This window comes from Heptranchias perlo, chromosome 17, assembly GCF_035084215.1.
Source record: "Heptranchias perlo isolate sHepPer1 chromosome 17, sHepPer1.hap1, whole genome shotgun sequence".
Classification (NCBI taxonomy): Eukaryota; Metazoa; Chordata; class Chondrichthyes; order Hexanchiformes; family Hexanchidae; genus Heptranchias; species Heptranchias perlo.
In genome coordinates, this window is record NC_090341.1 from 57,255,025 (window position 1) to 57,275,848 (window position 20,824).

A 20,824-nucleotide genomic window follows, 5' to 3' on the forward strand; every position below is an offset into this window, starting at 1 on the left:
CTCCTATCTATCAAACCCAGGTCTTCATGTGCTTGCTACCGCCAGGCTCCCACCCTTCACTCCCACATCTGCTCCTCATGTCCCATCTTCACCAGTTTCTGTGAAACTGGCATGTTTTGGAAGAGCTGAGAGTGCTTGGATTGTCGCAGAACCAGTGAAGATGAGGCAAGAGGGGGCAGTCTGTCAGCAGCAAGGACAGGGAGGCTGAGCTGATAAACAGGAGGCCTGGTAAGGATCTGGCAGGGGATGAAGGGTGGCAGGGAGAGGACCCTGTGGTGCCAGCGGAGGCAGGAAGCTGCGGGAGGTTTCAGAGCACGGTGAAAGTTGAATCCAAGGAGGGGGAGCTGGGACTTGGAGCACAGAAATGGTAAGGGGGGCGGAGAGCAATGCATAAAGTGCCAAGACATGGAATATGAGCAGGCCTAAAGCCGGCAGGCATGTAGGAAGAGGTGATGTGCAAAGAACGTGGCCTAAAGTGGGCCTAGAGGTGGAGCAATAAAATGTTGCCATAAAAAACATCACTCAAAGATCGGACAGCAAGTAATGTTCATGTGGACAGGAAGTGTCACCTTGCGCATGAATTTTAATATGTTATAGATACTATACAGTATTAATAATACAATAGTCACAGCATTAGATGCAGTATGTATACAGTATTATATACATTGTTTAGTAATATATACAGTATTAATGATAAATTAACAGCATTAGTCTATTATACAGTAAGTTCAATATATAGTATTAATACGGTATATATGTAGTATTACATATAGTATTAGATACCATGTTATATATACAATATAAATACATTAGATACAGTATTACATGGAGTGTATAGGCTACTACACATTATGTACAATACAAACATTAGATACAATGTATATATTAAGTAGTATTGTACACAGTATACATGATCTCTCGTGGTGCTGGATAAGGGAATTCAAGTTGACGTCCAGTCTTCCGGTGGCGAGGGTTTAGACGGCAGAGGCTAGAGGGTGAAGGTAGACTGGAGGAGGGGGGAAGATAGAGGGTGGAGGTCAGGGGTGAGGTAGAGGAGGATCAGAAATCAGGGAGGGGATAAGGTAGAGGAGGGTCAGAAATCAGGGAGTGGATAAGGTAGAGGAGGGTCAGAAATCAGGGAGGGGATAAGGTAGAGGAGGGTCAGAAATCAGGGAGGGGAGACAGTAGAGGTAGTGCTCTACATTAGCTGCTGGTCCGTGCCACCCACAGGTTGGCCTCTTCTCAGCTGCCGTTGGCTGTTGGCCCTGTCCGGCTCCACTGGCCCTGATCTCTGTGATCTCTGTCCCACCAGCTGACTGGTTCTCGGCTGTCGCTGGTCCCTACACCGCTGATAAGCAGCTTCCGCCTCTTTATATTAATAAACTGATTCTTTTTTAAATGAGCCACCATTTAATATTAATGTATTATTATTTAAGAAATCAGCCTGTATTTAAAAAATTAGCAGCAAATAATGTAAGTGGGAAGCAGATCGCTGGTCTTCCATTGATTAACAATGTTTGTGTTGTGACTTTCCTGATAAAAGTGGTTTTGGGCATTCAGGCAGTAACAGGTGGAGTTGAGAAAGTGAGTAATGAAAGGCTGAGGTGGGTGGGTGATTTGGTGAGAAGTGAAGGGTGGGCGAAGTGGGCAGTGACGGGTGACCGGGGGTTAGATAGCCTGAACGGTAAGGGCATGCTCCAGGCCCAACTATGGTGAAGAAAGTTGTCAATAGAATATGGAGGGGCTGGGGAGCTGGAAATTCATAATGGGGGAAGGCAGCTGTGCTCCAAGCCCTGTGGACAGTAGTATAAAACGGGGAGTCCAGGATTGGTGGGATAAATCAGAGCGAATGACATTGAGGCCAAGAAAACAGGTGGGCAAAAATAAGCATCAGGGCATTGGGTTATACATCAACAGAGCTCAATGGAGAGTTAGGGGAAAATAAATTTGGGGAAAGGTAAATTTAGGATCAAAATATCCTGCAAGGGGTAAAATAAACAATTAATAGTTAAAAAATACAGAAATAGAAAAATAAAAACTGAAAAGAATGGAAGCACTGACCTGAACACACAACCAGGGTGGAGGATACATTTCAGCTTTATAGAACAAGCTCTGCTCGATAGTGACAGTCGGTGACCGGGCCTGCTACTGAGGGCAGGCTCACAGCATCTTACAGTATTCCAGATGGACACACTGTCACATTAATGGGAAAATCCTATCAAAAAAGTGACAGACGTCACCAGAAAAGCCTATCAGGTAGGTGTGAACATATTTAAAGGGAGCAATCCCACAGAGGTGTTTACATAGGACGTTTCAATAAACTCTGCCAGCACATAGCAACTGTAATAACATATAGATATACAGTATATGTCAAATATTATATACTATACAGTATTATATACAATAACTCACAACCGTCAGCTGTGGCTGTGGTAGTACCCTCCCCTCTGGGTCTCAGAAGGTTCATGGGTTCAAGCTGGTGATGTGAGGTTATAATCTAGGATAAATGGTACAACTCTAAAAGGAGTGCAGAAACAGAGAGATCTGGGGGTATATGTCCACAAATTTTTGAAAGTGGCAGGACAGGTTGAGAAAGTGGTTAAAAAAGCATACGGGATCCTGGGCTTTATAAAAAGAGGCAGAGTACAAAAGCAAGGTGGTTATGATGAACCTTTATAAAACACTGGTTCGGCCACAACTGGAGTATTGTGTCCAGTTCTGGGCACCGCACTTTAGGAAGGATGTGAAGGCCTTAGAGAGGGTGCAGAAAAGATTTACTAGAATGATTCCAGGGATGAGGGACTTCAGTTGGGTGGATAGACTGGAGAAGCTGGGGTTGTTCTCCTGAGAGCAGAGAAGGTTAAGAGGAGATTTGATAGAAGTGTTCAAAATCATGAAGGGTTTAGATAAAGTAAATAAAGAGAAACTGTTCCCATTGGTGGAAGGGTCGAGAACCAGAGGACATAGATTTAAGGTGATTGGCAAAAGAACCAAAGGCGACATGAGGAAAAACTTTTTTACACATTAGTTATTGTCTGGAATGCGCTGCCAGAAAGGGTAGTGGAAGCAGATTCAATCATGGCTTTCAAAAAGGAATTTGATAACTACTTGAAGAGAAAAAATTTGCGGGGCTACAGGGAAAGAGCGGGGGAGTGGGACTAACTGGATTGCTTTTACAAAGAGGTGGCATGGGCTCGATAGGCTGAATGGCCTGCTTCTGTGCTGTAACCATTCTATGATTCTATGAAAATCTGGAAATAAATAGTTGATATCAGTAAAAGTGACCATGAATCTGTCGGTCTGTTGTAAAACCAAACTGCTGTCCTTACCCAGTCTGGGCCTATGTGTGACTCCAGTCCCACATCAACGTGGTCGACTCTTAACTGCCCTCTGAGGTGATCTAGCAGGCCCCTCACTTCTATCACCTTGTCAGGGCAACTAGGGAGGGGCAATAAATGCCAGCCTTGCCAGCAACGCCCACAATCCGGGAATGAATAAAAAGAAACAAAGGCAGGGAGACTATCTCAGTGGGAGGGTCAGTGGATTATTCAATCAGTGGGAGGGGCAGTCTAGATCATCAGTTCAGTGGGAGGGGCAGTCTGGATTATCAGATCAGTGGGAGGGGCAGTCTGGATTATCAGATCAGTGGGAGAGGCAGTCTGGATTATCAGATCAGTGGGAGGGGCAGTCTGGATTATCAGATCAGTGGGAGGGGCAGTCTGGATTATCAGATCAATAGGAGAGACAGTCTGGATTATCAGATCAGTGGGAGGGGCAGTCTGGATTATCAGATCAGTGGGAGGGACAGTCTGGATTATCAGATCAGTGGGAGGAACAGTCTGGATTATCAGATTAGTGGGAGAGGCAGTCTGGATTATCAGATCAGTGGGAGGGACAGTCTGGATTATCAGATCAATAGGAAAGGCAGTCTGGATTATCAGATCAGTGGGAGGGGCAGTCTGGATTATCAGATCAGTGGGAGGGGCAGTCTGGATTATCAGATCAGTGGGAGGGACAGTCTGGATTATCAGATCAATGGGAGAGGCAGTCTGGATTACCAGATCAATAGGAGAGACAGTCTGGATTATCAGATCAGTGGGAGGGGCAGTCTGGATTACCAGATCAATAGGAGAGACAGTCTGGATTATCAGATCAGTAGGAAAGGCAGTCTGGATTATCAGATCAGTGGGAGGGGCAGTCTGGATTATCAGATCAATGGGAGAGGCAGTCTGGATTATCAGATCAGTGGGAGGGGCAGTCTGGATTATCAGATCAATGGGAGAGGCAGTCTGGATTACCAGATCAATAGGAGAGACAGTCTGGATTATCAGATCAGTGGGAGGGGCAGTCTGGATTATCAGATCAATGGGAGAGGCAGTCTGGATTACCAGATCAATAGGAGAGACAGTCTGGATTATCAGATCAGTGGGAGGGGCAGTCTGGATTATCAGATCAGTGGGAGGGGCAGTCTGGATTATCAGATCAGTGGGAGGGGCAGTCTGGATTATCAGATCAGTGGGAGGGGCAGTCTGGATTATCAGATCAGTGGGAGGGGCAGTCTGGATTATCAAATCAGTGGGAGAGGCAGTCTGGATTATCAAATCAGTGGGAGAGGCAGTCTGGATTATCAGATCAGTGGGAGGGGCAGTCTGGATTATCAGATCAGTAGGAGAGGCAGTCTGGATTATCAGATCAGTGGGAGAGGCAGTCTGGATTATCAGATAAGTGGGAGGGGCAGTCTGGATTATCAGATCAGTGGGAGGGGCAGTCTGGATTATCACATCAGTGGGAGAGACAGTCTAGGTTATCAGATCAGTGGGAGGGGCAGTCTGGATTATCAGATCAATGGGAGAGGCAGTCTGGATTATCAGATCAGTGGGAGGGGCTTTCAGGATTATCAGATCAACGGCAGAGGCAGTCTGGATTATCAGATCAGTGGGAGGGGCAGTCTGGATTATCAGATTAATAGGAGAGACAGTCTGGATTATCAGATCAGTGGGAGGGGCAGTCTGGATTATCAGATCAGTGGGAGGGACAGTCTGGATTATCAGATCAATGGGAGAGGCAGTCTGGATTATCAGATCAGTGGGAGAGGCAGTCTGGATTATCAGATCAGTGGGAGGGGCAGTCTGGATTATCAGATCAGTGGGAGGGGCAGTCTGGATTATCAGATCAATGGGAGAGACAGTCTTGGTTATCAGATCAGTGGGAGGGGCAGTCTGGATTATCAGATCAATGGGTGAGGCACCTGGATTATCAGATCAGTGGGAGGGGCAGTCTGGATTATCAGATCAATGGCAGAGGCAGTCTGGATTATCAGATCAGTGGGAGGGGCAGTCTGGATTATCAGATTAATAGGAGAGACAGTCTGGATTATCAGATCAGTGGGAGGGGCAGTCTGGATTATCAGATCAGTGGGAGGGACAGTCTGGATTACCAGATTAATAGGAGAGACAGTCTGGATTATCAGATCAGTGGGAGGGGCAGTCTGGATTATCAGATTAATAGGAGAGACAGTCTGGATTATCAGATCAGTGGGAGAGGCAGTCTGGATTATCAGATTAATAGGAGAGACAGTCTGGATTATCAGATCAGTGGGAGGGGCAGTCTGGATTATCAGATTAATAGGAGAGACAGTCTGGATTATCAGATCAGTGGGAGGGGCAGTCTGGATTATCAGGTCAGTGGGAGAGGCAGTCTGGATTATCAGATCAATGGGAGAGGCAGTCTGGATTATCAGATCAGTGGGAGGGGCAGTCTGGATTATCAGATCAGTGGGAGGGGCAGTCTGGATTATCAGATCAGTGGGAGGGGCAGTCTGGATTATCAGATCTGTGGGAGGGGCAGGCTGGATTATCAGATCAGTGGGAGGGGCAGTCTGGATACTCAGATCAGTGGGAGGGGCAGTCTGGATTATCAGATCAGTGGGAGAGGCAGTCTGGGTTATCAGATCAGTGGGAGAGGCAGTCTGGATTATCAGATCAATGGGAGAGGCAGTCTGGATTATCAGATCAGTGGGAGGGGCAGTCTGGATTATCAGATCAGTGGGAGGGGCAGTCTGGGTTATCAGATCAGTGGGAGAGGCAGTCTGGATTATCAGATCAATGGGAGAGGCAGTCTGGATTATCAGATCAGTGGGAGGGGCAGTCTGGATTATCAGATCAATAGGAGGGGCAGTCTGGATTATCAGATCAGTGGGAGAGGCAGTCTGGATTATCAGATCAGTGGGAGGGGCAGTCTGGATTATCAGGTCAGTGGGACGGGCAGTCTGGAATATCTGATCAGTGGGAGGGGCAGTCTGGATTATTGGATCAGTGGGAGGGGCAGTCTGGATTATTGGATCAGTGGGAGGGGCAGTCTGGATTATTGGATCAGTGGGAGGGGGGAAATTTCCCCTCCATTCAACCCCAAAATTGGTGTCAGTTGTGGGTGGGGAGTACAGGTCGACCTCACTCACACGACTGTTAAAGCTGGCTTCCTAGCTATATGTACTTTGATACAATGTAGGCCAGAGACTCCCTAATTCTGCTAACTTGGTTCGTATGCTTATTGCTCCAATGCTTTTTGCTTGTGATAGGAAAATGATTGGATGTTTGTACCAAGTTAAGAAGTTTGATCGTCAGCAATCTCCAGGGTTAGCTTGGTCAATTGCGCTGATGTCGGAATATGCATCTGTTAATAACTATTATGTCATGTCTCCATGTATACTTTACAGATATCTTGAGTAATGACTGTCTGTGTAGTTTTGTTAGCAAGTGTCCTTCCAACTCTCTGACCCCGTTATATGGGAAAAGGAGAAGCAGTACCAAGCAGCCTTGGTGGGCTTGCTGAACCAAGGGAAAATGGTAAGTATATTTGACAATAGAGAAGTCAAAGGGTCAAAGCAGAGACATCCCATTGTGCAGGGACAGTTGCTAGTTTCCTGCAAGCAAGTTAGGTGTGCACAAACCCTGTAATGCCAAACAAACCCAAGAAGCTAGTCACAGACCACTACATACGAACATACAAATTAAGAGCAGGAGTAGGCCATTCGGCCCCTTGAGCCTGTTCTGCCATTTGATAAGATCATGGCTGATCTGATTGCGACCTCAACCCTTGTTAATCAGGAATCTATCTAACTCAGCCTTAAAAATATTCAATGACCCTGCCTCCACCGCCCTCTGGGGAAGGGAGTTCCACAGACTCACAACCCTCTGAGAGAAAACATTTCTCCTCATTTCCGTCTTAAATGGGAGACCCCTTATTTTTAAACTGTGGCCCCTAGTTCTAGTCTCTCCCACAAGGGGAAACATCCTCTCAACATCTACCCCTTCCAGTCCCCTCAGGATCTTATACATTTCAATAAGATCACCTCTCATTCTTCTAAACTCCAGTGTATACAGGCCCAACTTATCCAACCTTTCCTCATAAGATAAGCCCCTCATCTCAGGAATCAGCCAAGTGAACCTTCTCTGAACCGCCTCCAAAGCAATTATGTCCTTTCTTAAATAAGGAGACCAAAACTGCACACAGTATTCTAGATGTGGTCTCACCAATGTCCTGTACAACTGTAGCAAAACATCTCTCCTTTTATATTCCATTCCCCATGCAATAAATGACTATGTTCCATTTGCCTTCCGAATCACTTCCTGTACCTGCATACTAACTTTTTGTGATTCATGTGCTAGGACACCCAGATCCCTCTGTACCTCAGAGTTCTGCAATCTCTCTCCATTTAAATAATATACTGCTTTTCTATTCCTCCTGCCAAAGTGGACAAGTTCACATTTTCCCACATTATACTCCATCTACCAAATTTTTGCCCACTCATTTAACCTATCTATATCCCTTTGCAGACTCCTTATATCCTCTTCACAACTTACTTTCCTACCTACATTAGTGTCATCAGCAAATTTAGCAACCATACATTCAGTCCCTTCATCCAAGTCATTGATATAGATTGTGAATAGTTGAGGCCCAAGCACTGATCTCTGTGGCATTCCACTCGTTACATCTTGCCAACCTGAAAATGACCCATTTATGCCTACTCTCTGTTTCCTGTTAGCTAACCAATCCTTTATCCATGCTAATATATTACCCCTACACCATGAGCTCTTATTTTGTGTAGTAGCCTCTGACGTGGTACCTTGTCAAAAGTCTTCTGGAAATCCAAGTACACCACATCCACAGGATCCCCTTTATCCACGTTGCTTGTTACTTCTCAAAGAACTCTAATAAATTAGTCAAACACAATTTCCCTTTCACAAAGCCATGTTGACTCTGTCTGATCGCATTGAGATTTTCTAAGTGCCCTGCTTTAACCTCCTTAATAATAGATTCTAGCATTTTCCCTATGCCAGATGTTAAGCTAACTGGCCTGTAGTTTCCTGCTTTCTGTCTCCCTCCTTTCTTGAATAGAGGAGTTACATTCGCTATTTTCCAATCTGATGGGACCCTTTCAGAATCTAGGGAATTTTGGAAAATTATACCAATGCATCTACTATCCCTGCAGCCACTTCTTTTAAGACCCTAGGATAAAGTCCGTCTGGGGACTTGTCAGCTTTTAGTTCTAATATTTTTTTCAGAACCCTTTCCCTGGTGATTGTAAATATTTTAAGTTCCTCCCTCCCTTTCACCTCTTGATTCACAATTATTTCTGGCATGTTATTTGTATCCTCTACAGTGAAGACGGACGCAAAATATCTGTTCAATTCATCCACCGTTTCCTTATTCTCCATTATTAATTCCCCAGACTCACTCTCTGGAGGACCAACGCTCACTTTACTTACTCTTTTCCTTTTTAAATACCTGTAGAAACTTTTACTTTCTGTTTTTATATTTCTAGCTAGCTTTCTCTCGTACTCTAATTTCTCCCTCCTTATTATTCTTTTAGTCATTCTTTGCTGTTTTTTATATTCTGTCCAATCTTCTGACCTGCCACTAATCTTTGCGGAATTGTATGCTTTTTCTTTCAATTTGATACTATCTTTAACTTCCTCAGTTAGCCACGGATGGTACGTCCTTCCCCTAGAGACTTTCTTTCTCACTGGAATGTATTTTTGCTGAGTGTTATGAAATATCTCATTAAATGTCTGCCACTGCATCTCTACTGACCTATCCCTTAATCTAATTTCCCAGTTCACTTTAGCCAGCTGTCTTCATGCCCTCATAATTGCCCTTATTTAAGTTTAAAACACTAATCTTCGACTTACTCTTCTCTCCCTCAAACTGAATGTGAAATTCAATCATATTGTGATCACTGCTACCTGGAGGCTCCTTTACAATGAGGTCATTAATTAATCCCGTCTCATTACACATTACCAGATCTAGAATATCCTGCTCTCTGGTTGGCTGTAGAACGTGCTGCCCTAAGAAACTGTCCTGAAAGAACTCTATGAACTCATCTTCCAGGATACCTTTGCCAATCAGACTCTTCCAATCTATATGTAGATTAAGATCATCCATGATTATCGCTGTTCCTTTCTCACAAGCCCCCATTATTCCTTCCTGTATACCCTGTCCTACAGTGTGGTTACTGTAAGGGGGCCTATAAACTACTCCCACAAATGACTTCTTGGGGTCAATTTTCGGATGGCCGAGCGGATGCGCTCGTGGCGGGCTCCTAAAATTGGGGATTCCTGGAGCGGGTCCACAGCCTCGCTCCAACCCGCCCACTTCCGGGTTCCCCAATGACGTGAATTGGTGCGTGCGCAGCCCCCGCATGCGGGACTCCCACCGGCAATCAAAGCCGGCGGATCCCACTTAAGATCATTATCTGGGTATTTGAGGTCTTTTACAGACCTCATTAGTTGGAGATTTTAGGAGGATTCGGATTTTGGACTACCCAGAGTGTATTTCCAATGCTGGGGGAAACACTCCCTGTTTAAACAGACCTGTTGCAGCCAGCAGCCAGTGGCAGCTGCAAAAGTTCATTTGACAGGTGCGGGGTAAACTCTCACTCATTGCAGCAGGGCACTGTCACCTCAGACAAAGTTTTGCCTGCCACATCGTTGTCTCCACACTCCAAATTATTAAATAAATCCCTAAACTCTGCTGTCCAAACACATTTACCTAATATGTGGACCCCCTCACACTCACACCATCAGGATGGGGAGGGGGTTTCATTGCTGCATTCATCACTCCATTGGAGGACGAGCAACATCACCAGCCTCGCCAGGCATGCCGTCCACCTCCGCCACGTGGAGCTACACAACACAGTGCTGTGCAACAGGCACCTGCACAAAGTAGTCGTGCAACTATACATGCACCCACTGTAGGGTGACCCAGCGGGTGGCATCAAGGGTGTTCATGGAGAACCTCATGAAAGGGCCTTATTGCACAAGCCAGTCAAGAATGGCCAAGACGTGGCTGTAGTGGTGACAATATAATATGTAATGTGAGTTGCTCAGAAATCAATATAAGTAAAAATCATGACAAACCCTCAAACACCCTTGTGCATCCCCTTCATGCTCACGACACGTTTGCCTTACGCTTCCTACTGCACATATCTGATGCATGCCCTGTGACTGCAGCACAGGTAGTGGCAGGTTGGGTGAGGCTGACCGTGAAAGAGATGCACCAGAGGGTGAGTATGAGATAGAGCCATGAGATTGTATGAGAATTGGGTTGAGTGGTAGTGGTGGGATGAGTACTGGCGAGGTGAGTAAGTGCAGGTAAGATGAGGATGAGCTTTGAGTGAGTGTGAGGAGTGATGTGATAGAGTAGTGTTGGCAGTGCAGAAGGAGATGTGGGGTGGGGGTGGTGATGTGGCAGATGGAGTGTCGGGGAAAGAGTAAGTGTGCTCACTTCGGCTGACCTACTTAGGTCATTGCAGCGCCTCCTGCACTGTATGCAGGTGGGCGATATGTTGGTGGTGCAGGTGACCTCCTCTGCTACCTCGAGCCAGGCCTTCTTGGTGGCAGAGGCAGGCCACTTCCTCCTGTCCGCCGGGGAGAAGATCTGTGTCCTCCCCCTCCTCCTCACCCCATCCAGTAGGACCTGGAGTGAGGCATCATTAAACCTGGGAGCAACCTTCCCCCTGGACTGCTCCATGCTGTAATTTTGGCTCCTTTCTGCAGCATCAGTCAGTGGAGGACTGCCCCTTTAAATAGGGCTCCTCCAGCTGACAGCCTATGCTGCGGGAGCGCAGTCCGCCCGCAGCGCAGCTTTCCAACGCGAAACCCAGAAGCCAAGGTAAGTGGCTTCAATTTACTTACGATCGCGTGGGGAACCCACCGATTTTACTGGGCAGGTTACCCACGCGCCCAGTCGACCCCCCGCTGGCACCCCGTCTCCCTCCTAGTATCGGGCCCCTTGCCTTTACTATTTATTATCTCTACCCAAACTGATTCTACATCTTGGTCTTAGCACAAAGGTCATTTCTCTCTATTATACTCATGTCATCCTTAATTAACACAGCTACCCCTCCACCTTTTCCCAGCTTCCTGTCCTTCCGAAATGTCAAGTATCCTTGAATATTCAGGTTCCAGCCTTTGTCATCTTGCAGCCATGTCTCTGTAATGGCTATCAGATCGTACATATTTATTTCTATTTGAGCTGTCAATTCTTCCATTTTGTTACGAATGTTACGCGCATTCAGATACAAAGCCTTTAGTGGTGCCTTTTTACTATTTTTGCAACCTCTAGCCTTATCTGCTGGCGCACTCTCAAATTTGCAAGCTATGTCCCATCCTGCCACTCTCTGATTATCATTTCCCTTATTGCTACCTTGTTCTCTTGCCTTGTCTTCTTTCTTTAATTTATCACATTTTCCCTTACTTGATCCCTCGCCCCCACTTACACCTGTTCTCCGGAATGAGGTCATGGTACTTTTCTGTATTTTACAGAGCTGTTAATAATAAAGTCTTGAGAGACAACCTGTTGTGAGCTTGATTATCCGATGTCTGAAACCGTAAGACTCCGATAAGACATTAAGACAGAGTAAGCAATGCCATGAGTTCATTTTATGATTCACTTTGCCACAAGAACATAGTGTTCTGTCTATAATTACCACATTTAGCCAACTCTACAGAGACATCGCCATTCTCTGATGTCTGGGCAAATGTAGTCCGAGCTTCCCAGCTAATGTTACTGTGATAGATTCATAATAGAATGTGATCATTTAAAGCACCACAGGGAGGTAACACTAGTACTGCAGGCAGACACTGCAATTATTACAATGGATTTTGTCCTAAACAAAGTCTGGCGTAGGAACTTTCAATGGTTTTTGGAATGGAAAGTTGAAACCCACTCAGTATTTTTAATATAATGGATATACAATATACATAACTTAAATGCAGTATTTACACGGTATGATATACATATATGCAGGCACACACATCTATATACAGTACTATTACATATAATATATGTTAGGTTTGTGGGAAAAGTTCAGGCATGTTTAAACTAATTTGGCTGAGGCATGGGCATCAATTTGAAACATTAGAGAGGAGAAACAAGGTGCACAGAGGGCTAGGAGGGACAATTAGCACTAGAGTAAAGAATAGTTAAGAAATAGGTGGGATCAAACGGGGCAAATGCGAGGCAGTCTAAGATGAGTTTGGAATGCATGTGTGTAAATGCACGTAGCATGGTAAATAAGGCTGGTGAGCTGCAAGGTATTCAGGAAAGATAGGGAAGGAAAGAAAGGAGGTGGGGGTGGCAGTATTGATCAAATAAATTATTATAGCACTGGAAAGGGGATGATGCAGTTGAGGGATCAAAGACAGAATCTATTTGGTTAGAATTAAGGAACAGTAGAGGAGCTATTACACTACTGGGTGTAAACTATAGGCCACCAAATAGCAGGAAGGAGATAGAGGAGCAAATTTTCAGGCAAATTACAAAAAGATGCAAGAACTAAAGAGTAGTGATATTGGGGGACTTCAATTATCCCAATATGGACTGGGACAGTAACAGTGTTGAGGGCAGAGAGGGGGAGGAATTCCTGAAATGTGTACAACAGAACTTTCTTGAGCAGTGTGTTTCTAGCCCGAGGAAGGAAGCAGTGCTGGATCTAGTTCTGGGGAATGAAGGGGGGCAAGTGGAGCATGTTTCAGTGGGGGAGCATTTGAGGAACAGTGATTATAATATCAATACAGAATCATAGAATGGTTTCAGCACAGAAGGAGGCCATTTGGTCCGTCAAGTCTGTGCCAGCTCTATGCAAGAGCAATCCAGCTAGTCCCACTCCCCTGCCCTATCCCCATCGCCCTGCAATTTTTTTCCTTTCAAATACTTGTCCAATTCCCTTTTGAAGGCCATGATTGAATCTGCCTCCACCACCCCCTCGGGCAGTGCATTCCAGATCCTAACCACTCGCTGTGTAAAAAATGTTTTTCCTCATGTCACCTTTGGTTCTTTTGCCAATTACTTTAAATCTATGTCCTCTGGTTCTTGACCCTTCCGCCAATAGGAACAGTTTCTATCTATTCTGTCTGGACCCTTCATAATTTTGAACACTTCTATCAAATCTCCTCTCAACCGTCTCGGCTCTAAGGAGAACAACCCCAGCTTCTCCAGTCTATCTATGTGACTATAGTCCCTCATCCCCAGAATCATTCGAGTAAATCTTTTCTGCACCCTCTCTAAGGCCTTCACATCCTTCCTAAAGTGCAGTGCCCAGAACTGGACACAATACTCCAGTTGTGGTCGAACCAGTGTTTTATAAAGTTCATCATAACCTCCTTGCTTTTGTACTCTATGCCTCTATTTATAAAGCCCTGGATCCCGTATGCTTTTTAACTGCTTTCTCAACCTGCCCTGCCATCTTCAAAGAATTGTGCACATATACCCCCAGATTTCTCCGTTCCTGCACCCCTTTGGAATTGTACCCTTTAGTTCATAATTCCTCTCCTTGTTCTTCCTACCAGAATGTATCACTTCGCACTTCTCTGCATTAAATTTCATCTGACGCATGTCCACCCATTCCACCAGCCTGTCTATATCCTCTATAAAGTCTATCACTATTCTCCTCACTGTTCACTGCACTTCCAAGTTTAGGTTTAGAATAGTTATGGACAAGGATAAAGAACAATCAAATGTAAAAATACTTAACTGGAGGAGGGCAAATTTCAGTGAGTTAAAAAGGGATTTTGCTCAAGTGGATTGGAATCAAAAATTGGCAGGCAGAACAGTAATTGAACAATGGGAGGCCTTCAAGGAGGAGGTGGTTTGGGCACAGAGAAGGCACACTTCCACCAGGGGGAAAGGAAGGGCATTCAAATCTAGAGCTCTCTAGATGACTAAAGATATAGAGATTAAAATGAAACAGAAAAAGGAGGCTTATGTCAAATGTAATGTTCATAATACAGTAGAGAACCAGGCTGAATACAGGAAGTACAGAGGGGATCTAAAAAAGGAATAAGAGGGACAAAGAGAGAATATGAGAACAGATTAGCGGCTAACATAAATGGGAACCCATAAGTCTTTTATAAACATATAAACAGTAAAAGAGTAGTCAAAGGAAGGGTGGGACCGATTAGGAACAAAAAAGGAGATCTTCTTGTGGAGGCAGAGGGTATGGCTGAGGTACTAAATGAATACTTCGCATCGGTCTTCACTAGAGAAGAGGATGCTGTCATTGTAACAGTAAAGGAGGAGGTCGTAGTGATACTGGATAGGATAAAAATAGATAAAGAGGAGGTACTTAAAAGATTGGCAGTACTCAAAGTAGAAAAGTCACCCAGTCCAGATGAGATGTATCCTAGGTTACTGGGGGAAGTAAGGGTGGAAATTGCAAAGGCTCTGGCCACAATCTTCGAATCCACCTTAGATAAGTGTGAGGGGGGGGGGGTGCAAGAGGAATGGAGGATTGCAAATGTTACAGCCCTGTTTAAAAAAGGGGCAAGAAATAAACCCGGTAATTACAGACCAGTCAGCCTAATGTCGGTGGTGGGGAAACTTTTAGAGACAATAATCCGGGACAAAATTAGTTGGAAAAGTATGGGCTAATAAATGAAAGTCAGCATGGATTTGTTAAAGGAAAATCGTGTTTGATTAACTTGATTGAGTTCTTTGATGAAGTAACGGAGAGGGTTGATGAAGGTAGTGTGGCTGATGTTGTGTATATGGACTTTCAAAAGGCATTTCATTAAGCATCACATCTTGTTAGCAAAATTAAAGCCCATGGGATTAAAGGGACAGTGGCAGCGTGGATACAGAATTGGCTGAGGGAAAGAAAACAGAGAGCAGTGGTGAACGGTTGTTTTTCAGACTGGAGGGGAGTATACAGTGGTGTTCCACAGGGGTCAGTATTAGGACCACTGCTCTTTTTAATATATATTAATGATCTACACTTGAGTATGGAGGGTATAATTTCAAAGATTGCAGATGACATGAAACGCGGAAATGTAATAAACAATGTGGAGTATAGTAACAGATTTCAGGAGGACATAGACAGACTAATGAAATGAGCAGACACACGGCAGATGAAATTTAATGCTGAGAAGTGTGAAGTGATACATTTTGGTAGGAAGAACGAGGAGAGGTAATATAAACTAAATGGTACAATTTTAAATGGAGTGCAGGAACAGAGAGACCTGGGGGTGTTTGTACACAAATCCTTGAAGGTGGCAGGGCAAGTTGAGAAGGCATAAAAAGCATATGGGATCCTGGGCTTTATAAATAGAGGCATAGAGTACAAAAGCAAGGAAGTCATGCTAAACCTTTATAAAATACTCAGCTGGAGTATTGTGTCCAATTCTGGGCACCACACTTTTGGAAGGATGTCAAGGCCTTAGAGAGGGTGCAGAAGAGATTTACTAGAATGGTACCAGGGATGAGGGACTTCAGTTATGTGGAGAGACTGGAGAAGCTGGGGTTGTTCTCCTTAGAGCAGAGAATGTTAAGAAGAGATTTGATAGAGGTGTTCAAAATCATGAATGCTTTGATAGAGTAAATAAGGAAAAACTGTTTCCAGTGGCAGTAGGATCGGTAACCAGAGGAGACAGATTTAAGGTAATCGGCAAAAGAGCCAGAGGCGACATGAGGAAACTTTTTTTTTAACGCAGCGAGTTGTAATGACCTGGAATGCACTGCGGTGGAAGCAGATTCAATAGTAACTTTCAAAAGGGAATTGGTTAAATATCTGAAGGGAAAAAATTTGCAGGGCTATGAGGAAAGAGCAGGGGAATAGGACTAACTGAATAGCTCTTTCAAAGAGCCGGCATAGGCACGATGGGCCGAATGGCCTCGTCACGCACTGTACCTACTATGTGGTGTAAGGAGAAACGCAGCAGTTGGTTGATGAACAGGAAACAAAGAGTTGGGGTAAATGGGTGTATCTCGGACTGGAGCAAGGTTGAGAGTGGTGTGCCCCAGGGGTTGAAGGTTGGGAGTGGTGTGCCCCAGGGGTTGATGGTTGGGAGTGGTGTTCCCCAGGGGTTGAAGGTTGGGAGTGGTGTGCCCCAGGGGTTGAAGGTTGGGAGTGGTGTGCCCCAGGGGTTGAAGGTTGGGAGTGGTGTGCCCCAGGGGTTGAAGGTTGGGAGTGGTGTGCCCCAGGGGTTGAAGGTTGGGAGTGGTGTGCCCCAGGGGTTGAAGGTTGGGAGTGGTGTTCCCCAGGGGTTGAAGGTTGGGAGTGGTGTGCCCCAGGGGTTGAAGGTTGGGAGTGGTGTTCCCCAGGGGTTGAAGGTTGGGAGTGGTGTGCCCCAGGGGTTGAAGGTTGGGAGTGGTGTGCCCCAGGGGTTGAAGGTTGTGAGTGGTATTCCCCGGGGGTTGAAGGTTGGGAGTGGTGTGCCCCAGGGGTTGAAGGTTGTGAGTGGTGTGCCCCAGGGGTTGAAGGTTGTGAGTGGTATTCCCCGGGGGTTGCAGGTTGGGAGTGGTCTGCCCCAGGGGTTGAAGGTTGTGAGTGGTATTCCCCGGGGGTTGCAGGTTGGGAGTGGTCTGCCCCAGGGGTTGAAGGTTGTGAGTGATATTCCCCAGGGGTTGAAGGTTGTGAGTGGTATTCCCCAGGGGTTGAAGGTTGTGAGTGGTATTCCCCGGGGGTTGCAGGTTGGAAGTGGTCTGCCCCAGGGGTTGAAGGTTGGGAGTGGGTGGGGCAAAGAAAATCAAGGATGCATTACAGACCAGAGTTGGAGGAATGGAACAATCTTGGAGGGTTGTAGGGCTGGAGGAAGTTGCAGAGATAGGGAGGGACGAGGTCATGGAGGGATTTGAAAACAAGGATGAGAACTTTAAAATGGAGCCAATGTAGGTCAGCGAGCACAGGGGCGATGGGCGAACAGGACTTGGTGAGAGTTAGGATGCGGGCAGCAGAGTTTTGGATGAGCTCAAGTTTACGGAAGGTGGAGGATGGGAGGCCGGCCAGGAGAGCATTGGAATAGTCGAGTCTGGAGATAATAAAATCATGGATGAGGTTTTCAGCAGCAGATGGGTTGAGGCAGGGTTGGAGACAGGTAATGTTACGGAGTGGAAGTAGGCAGTGATAGAGAGAATGTGTGATTGAAAGCTCAGCTCAGGATCAAATAGGACGCCAAGATTGGTTCAGCCGAAGGCAATTATTTTCTTTGCATCTAGATTTTTCGTAATTTCATCTTTAATTAAAGATTTCAAAATTTTCTCTACCACAAATGTTAAACTTAACTGGCCTGTAATTACCTGTAACTCTGTCTCCCTTTTTGAGAATGGGTACTACATTGGTCTCTCTCCAGAGCTCCACTCTTAATAGCACCCTGAAATTTGGACCTAGAATTTCCGACTTGTTGCACCTTTAAACTAGTGTTGCATTCACCGGTGCCCTCTAGAGGGAGACAGACAGGAGTTTCCTGGGTCTGCTCATTTCCATTCCTGTCAGTGTCGGCAATCATGTAAAACGAGTGTAAGCAGTTGAAGTAGCTGGAAACTCCTATGCAGACTTTAAAAACACAGTTCAGTCTGCACTCTTCAGCAGCAGACTGGGGACATGAAGGTTAGAGAGTAACAACTCCCGGCTCTTTCACTTCACTTTATGATCACTTCACTGCATGTCTCAGCAATATTTATATTGCACCTGGACAGATTTATAAACACGATAGCACCATCTGGACCCAGCGGGCTGCAGAGCAAAGCACCTGGCCAGACAGCCTCATTCGTTCAGGCCTTCAAACCTCCTGGGACGGCACTGAAGGCAGGATGAACAAAGTGCCACCAAGGTCCCTTCAAATATCACTCCAGCCACCTGGAGGGAGGTGGGACAGACACTGAGTGCCAAACCCTCACCCCCCGGACAGACAGAGTGCCACACCCTCACCCCCAGGACTGACACTGTTCCACACCCTCACCCCCAGGACTGACACTGAGTGCCAAACCCTCACCCCCAGGACTGACACTGTTCCACACCCTCACCCCCAGGACTGACACTGTTCCACACCCTCACCCCCAGGACTGACACTGAGTGCCAAACCCTCACCCCCCGGACAGACAGAGTGCCACACCCTCACCCCCAGGACTGACACTGTTCCACACCCTCACCCCCAGGACTGACACTGAGTGCCAAACCCTCACCCCCAGGACTGACACTGTTCCACACCCTCACCCCCAGGACTGACACTGTTCCACACCCTCACCCCCAGGACTGACACTGAGTGCCACACCCTCACCCCCAGGACTGACACTGTTCCACACCCTCACCCCCAGGACTGACACTGAGTGCCAAACCCTCACCCCCAGGACTGACACTGAGTGCCACCCCCTCACCCCCAGGACTGACACTGAGTGCCACACCCTCACCCCCAGGACTGACACTGAGTGCCACCCCCTCACCCCCAGGACTGACACTGAGTGCCACACCCTCACCCCCAGGACTGACACTGAGTGCCACACCCTCACCCCCAGGACTGACACTGAGTGCCACACCCTCACCCCCAGGACTGACACTGAGTGCCACACCCTCACCCCCAGGACTGACACTGTTCCACACCCTCACCCCCAGGACTGACACTGAGTGCCAAACCCTCACCCCCAGGACTGACACTGAGTGCCACCCCCTCACCCCCAGGACTGACACTGAGTGCCACACCCTCACCCCCAGGACTGACACTGAGTGCCACACCCTCACCCCCAGGACTGACACTGAGTGCCACACCCTCACCCCCAGGACTGACACTGAGTGCCACACCCTCACCCCCAGGACTGACACTGTTCCACACCCTCACCCCCAGGACTGACACTGTTCCACACCCTCACCCCCAGGACTGACACTGTTCCACACCCTCACCCCCAGGACTGACACTGTTCCACACCCTCACCCCCCAGACAGACACTGTTCCACACCCTCACCCCCAGGACTGATACTGAGTGCCACACCCTCACCCCCAGGACTGACACTGTTCCACACCCTCACCCCCAGGACAGACACTGTTCCACACCCTCACCCCCAGGACTGATACTGAGTGCCACACCCTCACCCCCCGGACAGACACTGAGTGCCACACCCTCACCCCCCGGACAGACACTGTTCCACACCCTCACCCCCAGGACTGACACTGTTCCACACCCTCACCCCCAGGACTGTACAAAGTTCCACACCCTCACCCCCAGGACTGACACTGTTCCACACCCTCACCCCAAGGACTGTACAAAGTTCCACACCCTCACCCCCAGGACTGACACTGTTCCACACCCTCACCCCAAGGACTGTACAAAGTTCCACACCCTCACCCCAAGGACTGTACAAAGTTCCACATGTTCAGCAGGGTAGGCGAGGTATCACACTGTACACCTCTCCCATTTCTTCACCAGCACACTCTTCACCATCTTAAAACAACACCTGTATGAACAACCCTTCACACTACTCTCTGGCTAAAGAGGCTCTGACTCAGGATCTTGTTCCCCTCACAGCAGTTAAGTGAACAACCCAAAACTTTCTGCACTTTTAACAGCCTCACATCCCCACATCTCTTACTTCACCTCTCCCAGGCCACTGGACACACACTCCTCAACAGCCCGTTACCTTCATTCACTCTATCTTACTGCAGGTGCACAATACCCACCAAAGGCAGGCTCCCGGAGGAGGCTTCACCACCTTCAAACCCTTTACCCCAGGTTATAAATTCACAATCCATATCAATGATTTGGATGAGGGGACCAAATGTAATATTTCCAAGTTTGCTTGTGACACAAAACTAGGTGGGAATGTGAGTTGTGAGGAGGATGCAAAGAGGCTTCAAGGGGATATAGACAGGCTAAGTGAGTGGGCAAGAGCATGGCAGATGGAATATAATGTGGAAAAATGTGAAGTTATCCACTTTGGTAAGAAAAACAGAAATGCAGAGTATTTTTAAATGGTGAGAGATTGGGAAATGTTGATGTCCAAAGGGACCAGGGTGTCCTTGTACATGAGTCACTGAAAGCTAACATGCAGGTGCAGCAAGCAATTAGGAAGGCAAATGATATGTTGGCCTTTATTACAAGAGGATTTGAGTGCAGGAATAAAGATGTCTTACTGCAATTATACAGGGCCTTGGTGAGACCGCACCTGGAGTATTGTGTACAATTTTGGTCTCCTCACCTAAGGAAAGATATATTTGCCATAGAGGGAGTGCAACGAAGATTCACCAGACTGATTCCTGGGATGGTGGGATTGTTGTATGAGGTGAGATTGAGTAGACTAGGCCTGTATTCTCTAGAGTTTAGAAGAATGAGAGGTGATCTCATTGAAACATACAAAACTCTTACAGGGCTCGACAGGGTAGATGCAAGCTCCTAGCTGGGGAGTCTAGAACCAGGGGTCTCAGAATAAGGGGTAGGCCATTTAAGACTGAGATGAGGAGAAATTTCTTCACTCAGAGGGTGGTGAATCTTTGGAATTCTCTACCCCAGAGGGCTGAGGAGGCTCAGTCATTGAGTACATTCAAAACAGAGATCGATA

At 46.7% G+C, this 20,824-nt stretch overlaps 1 protein-coding gene across 4 annotated transcripts in view; it reads right to left on the reverse strand.

Moving 5' to 3' along the window:
* Positions 1 to 536: 536 nt before the first annotated feature.
* Positions 537 to 20,824, reverse strand: part of LOC137334327 (nuclear receptor subfamily 2 group C member 2-like) — a 166,665-nt gene continuing 146,377 nt past the window's right edge. For 2 of the 4 annotated variants that reach the window (XM_067999020.1, XM_067999019.1), the window contains one exon: positions 537 to 2,193. In XM_067999020.1, the coding sequence (XP_067855121.1) occupies positions 1,932 to 2,193 (262 nt within the window). In that variant the 3' untranslated portion in view covers positions 537 to 1,931. Of the gene's footprint in view, positions 2,216 to 20,824 lie in introns of all 4 variants that reach the window. The other 2 variants (XM_067999022.1, XM_067999023.1) reach the window with 2 other exon arrangements.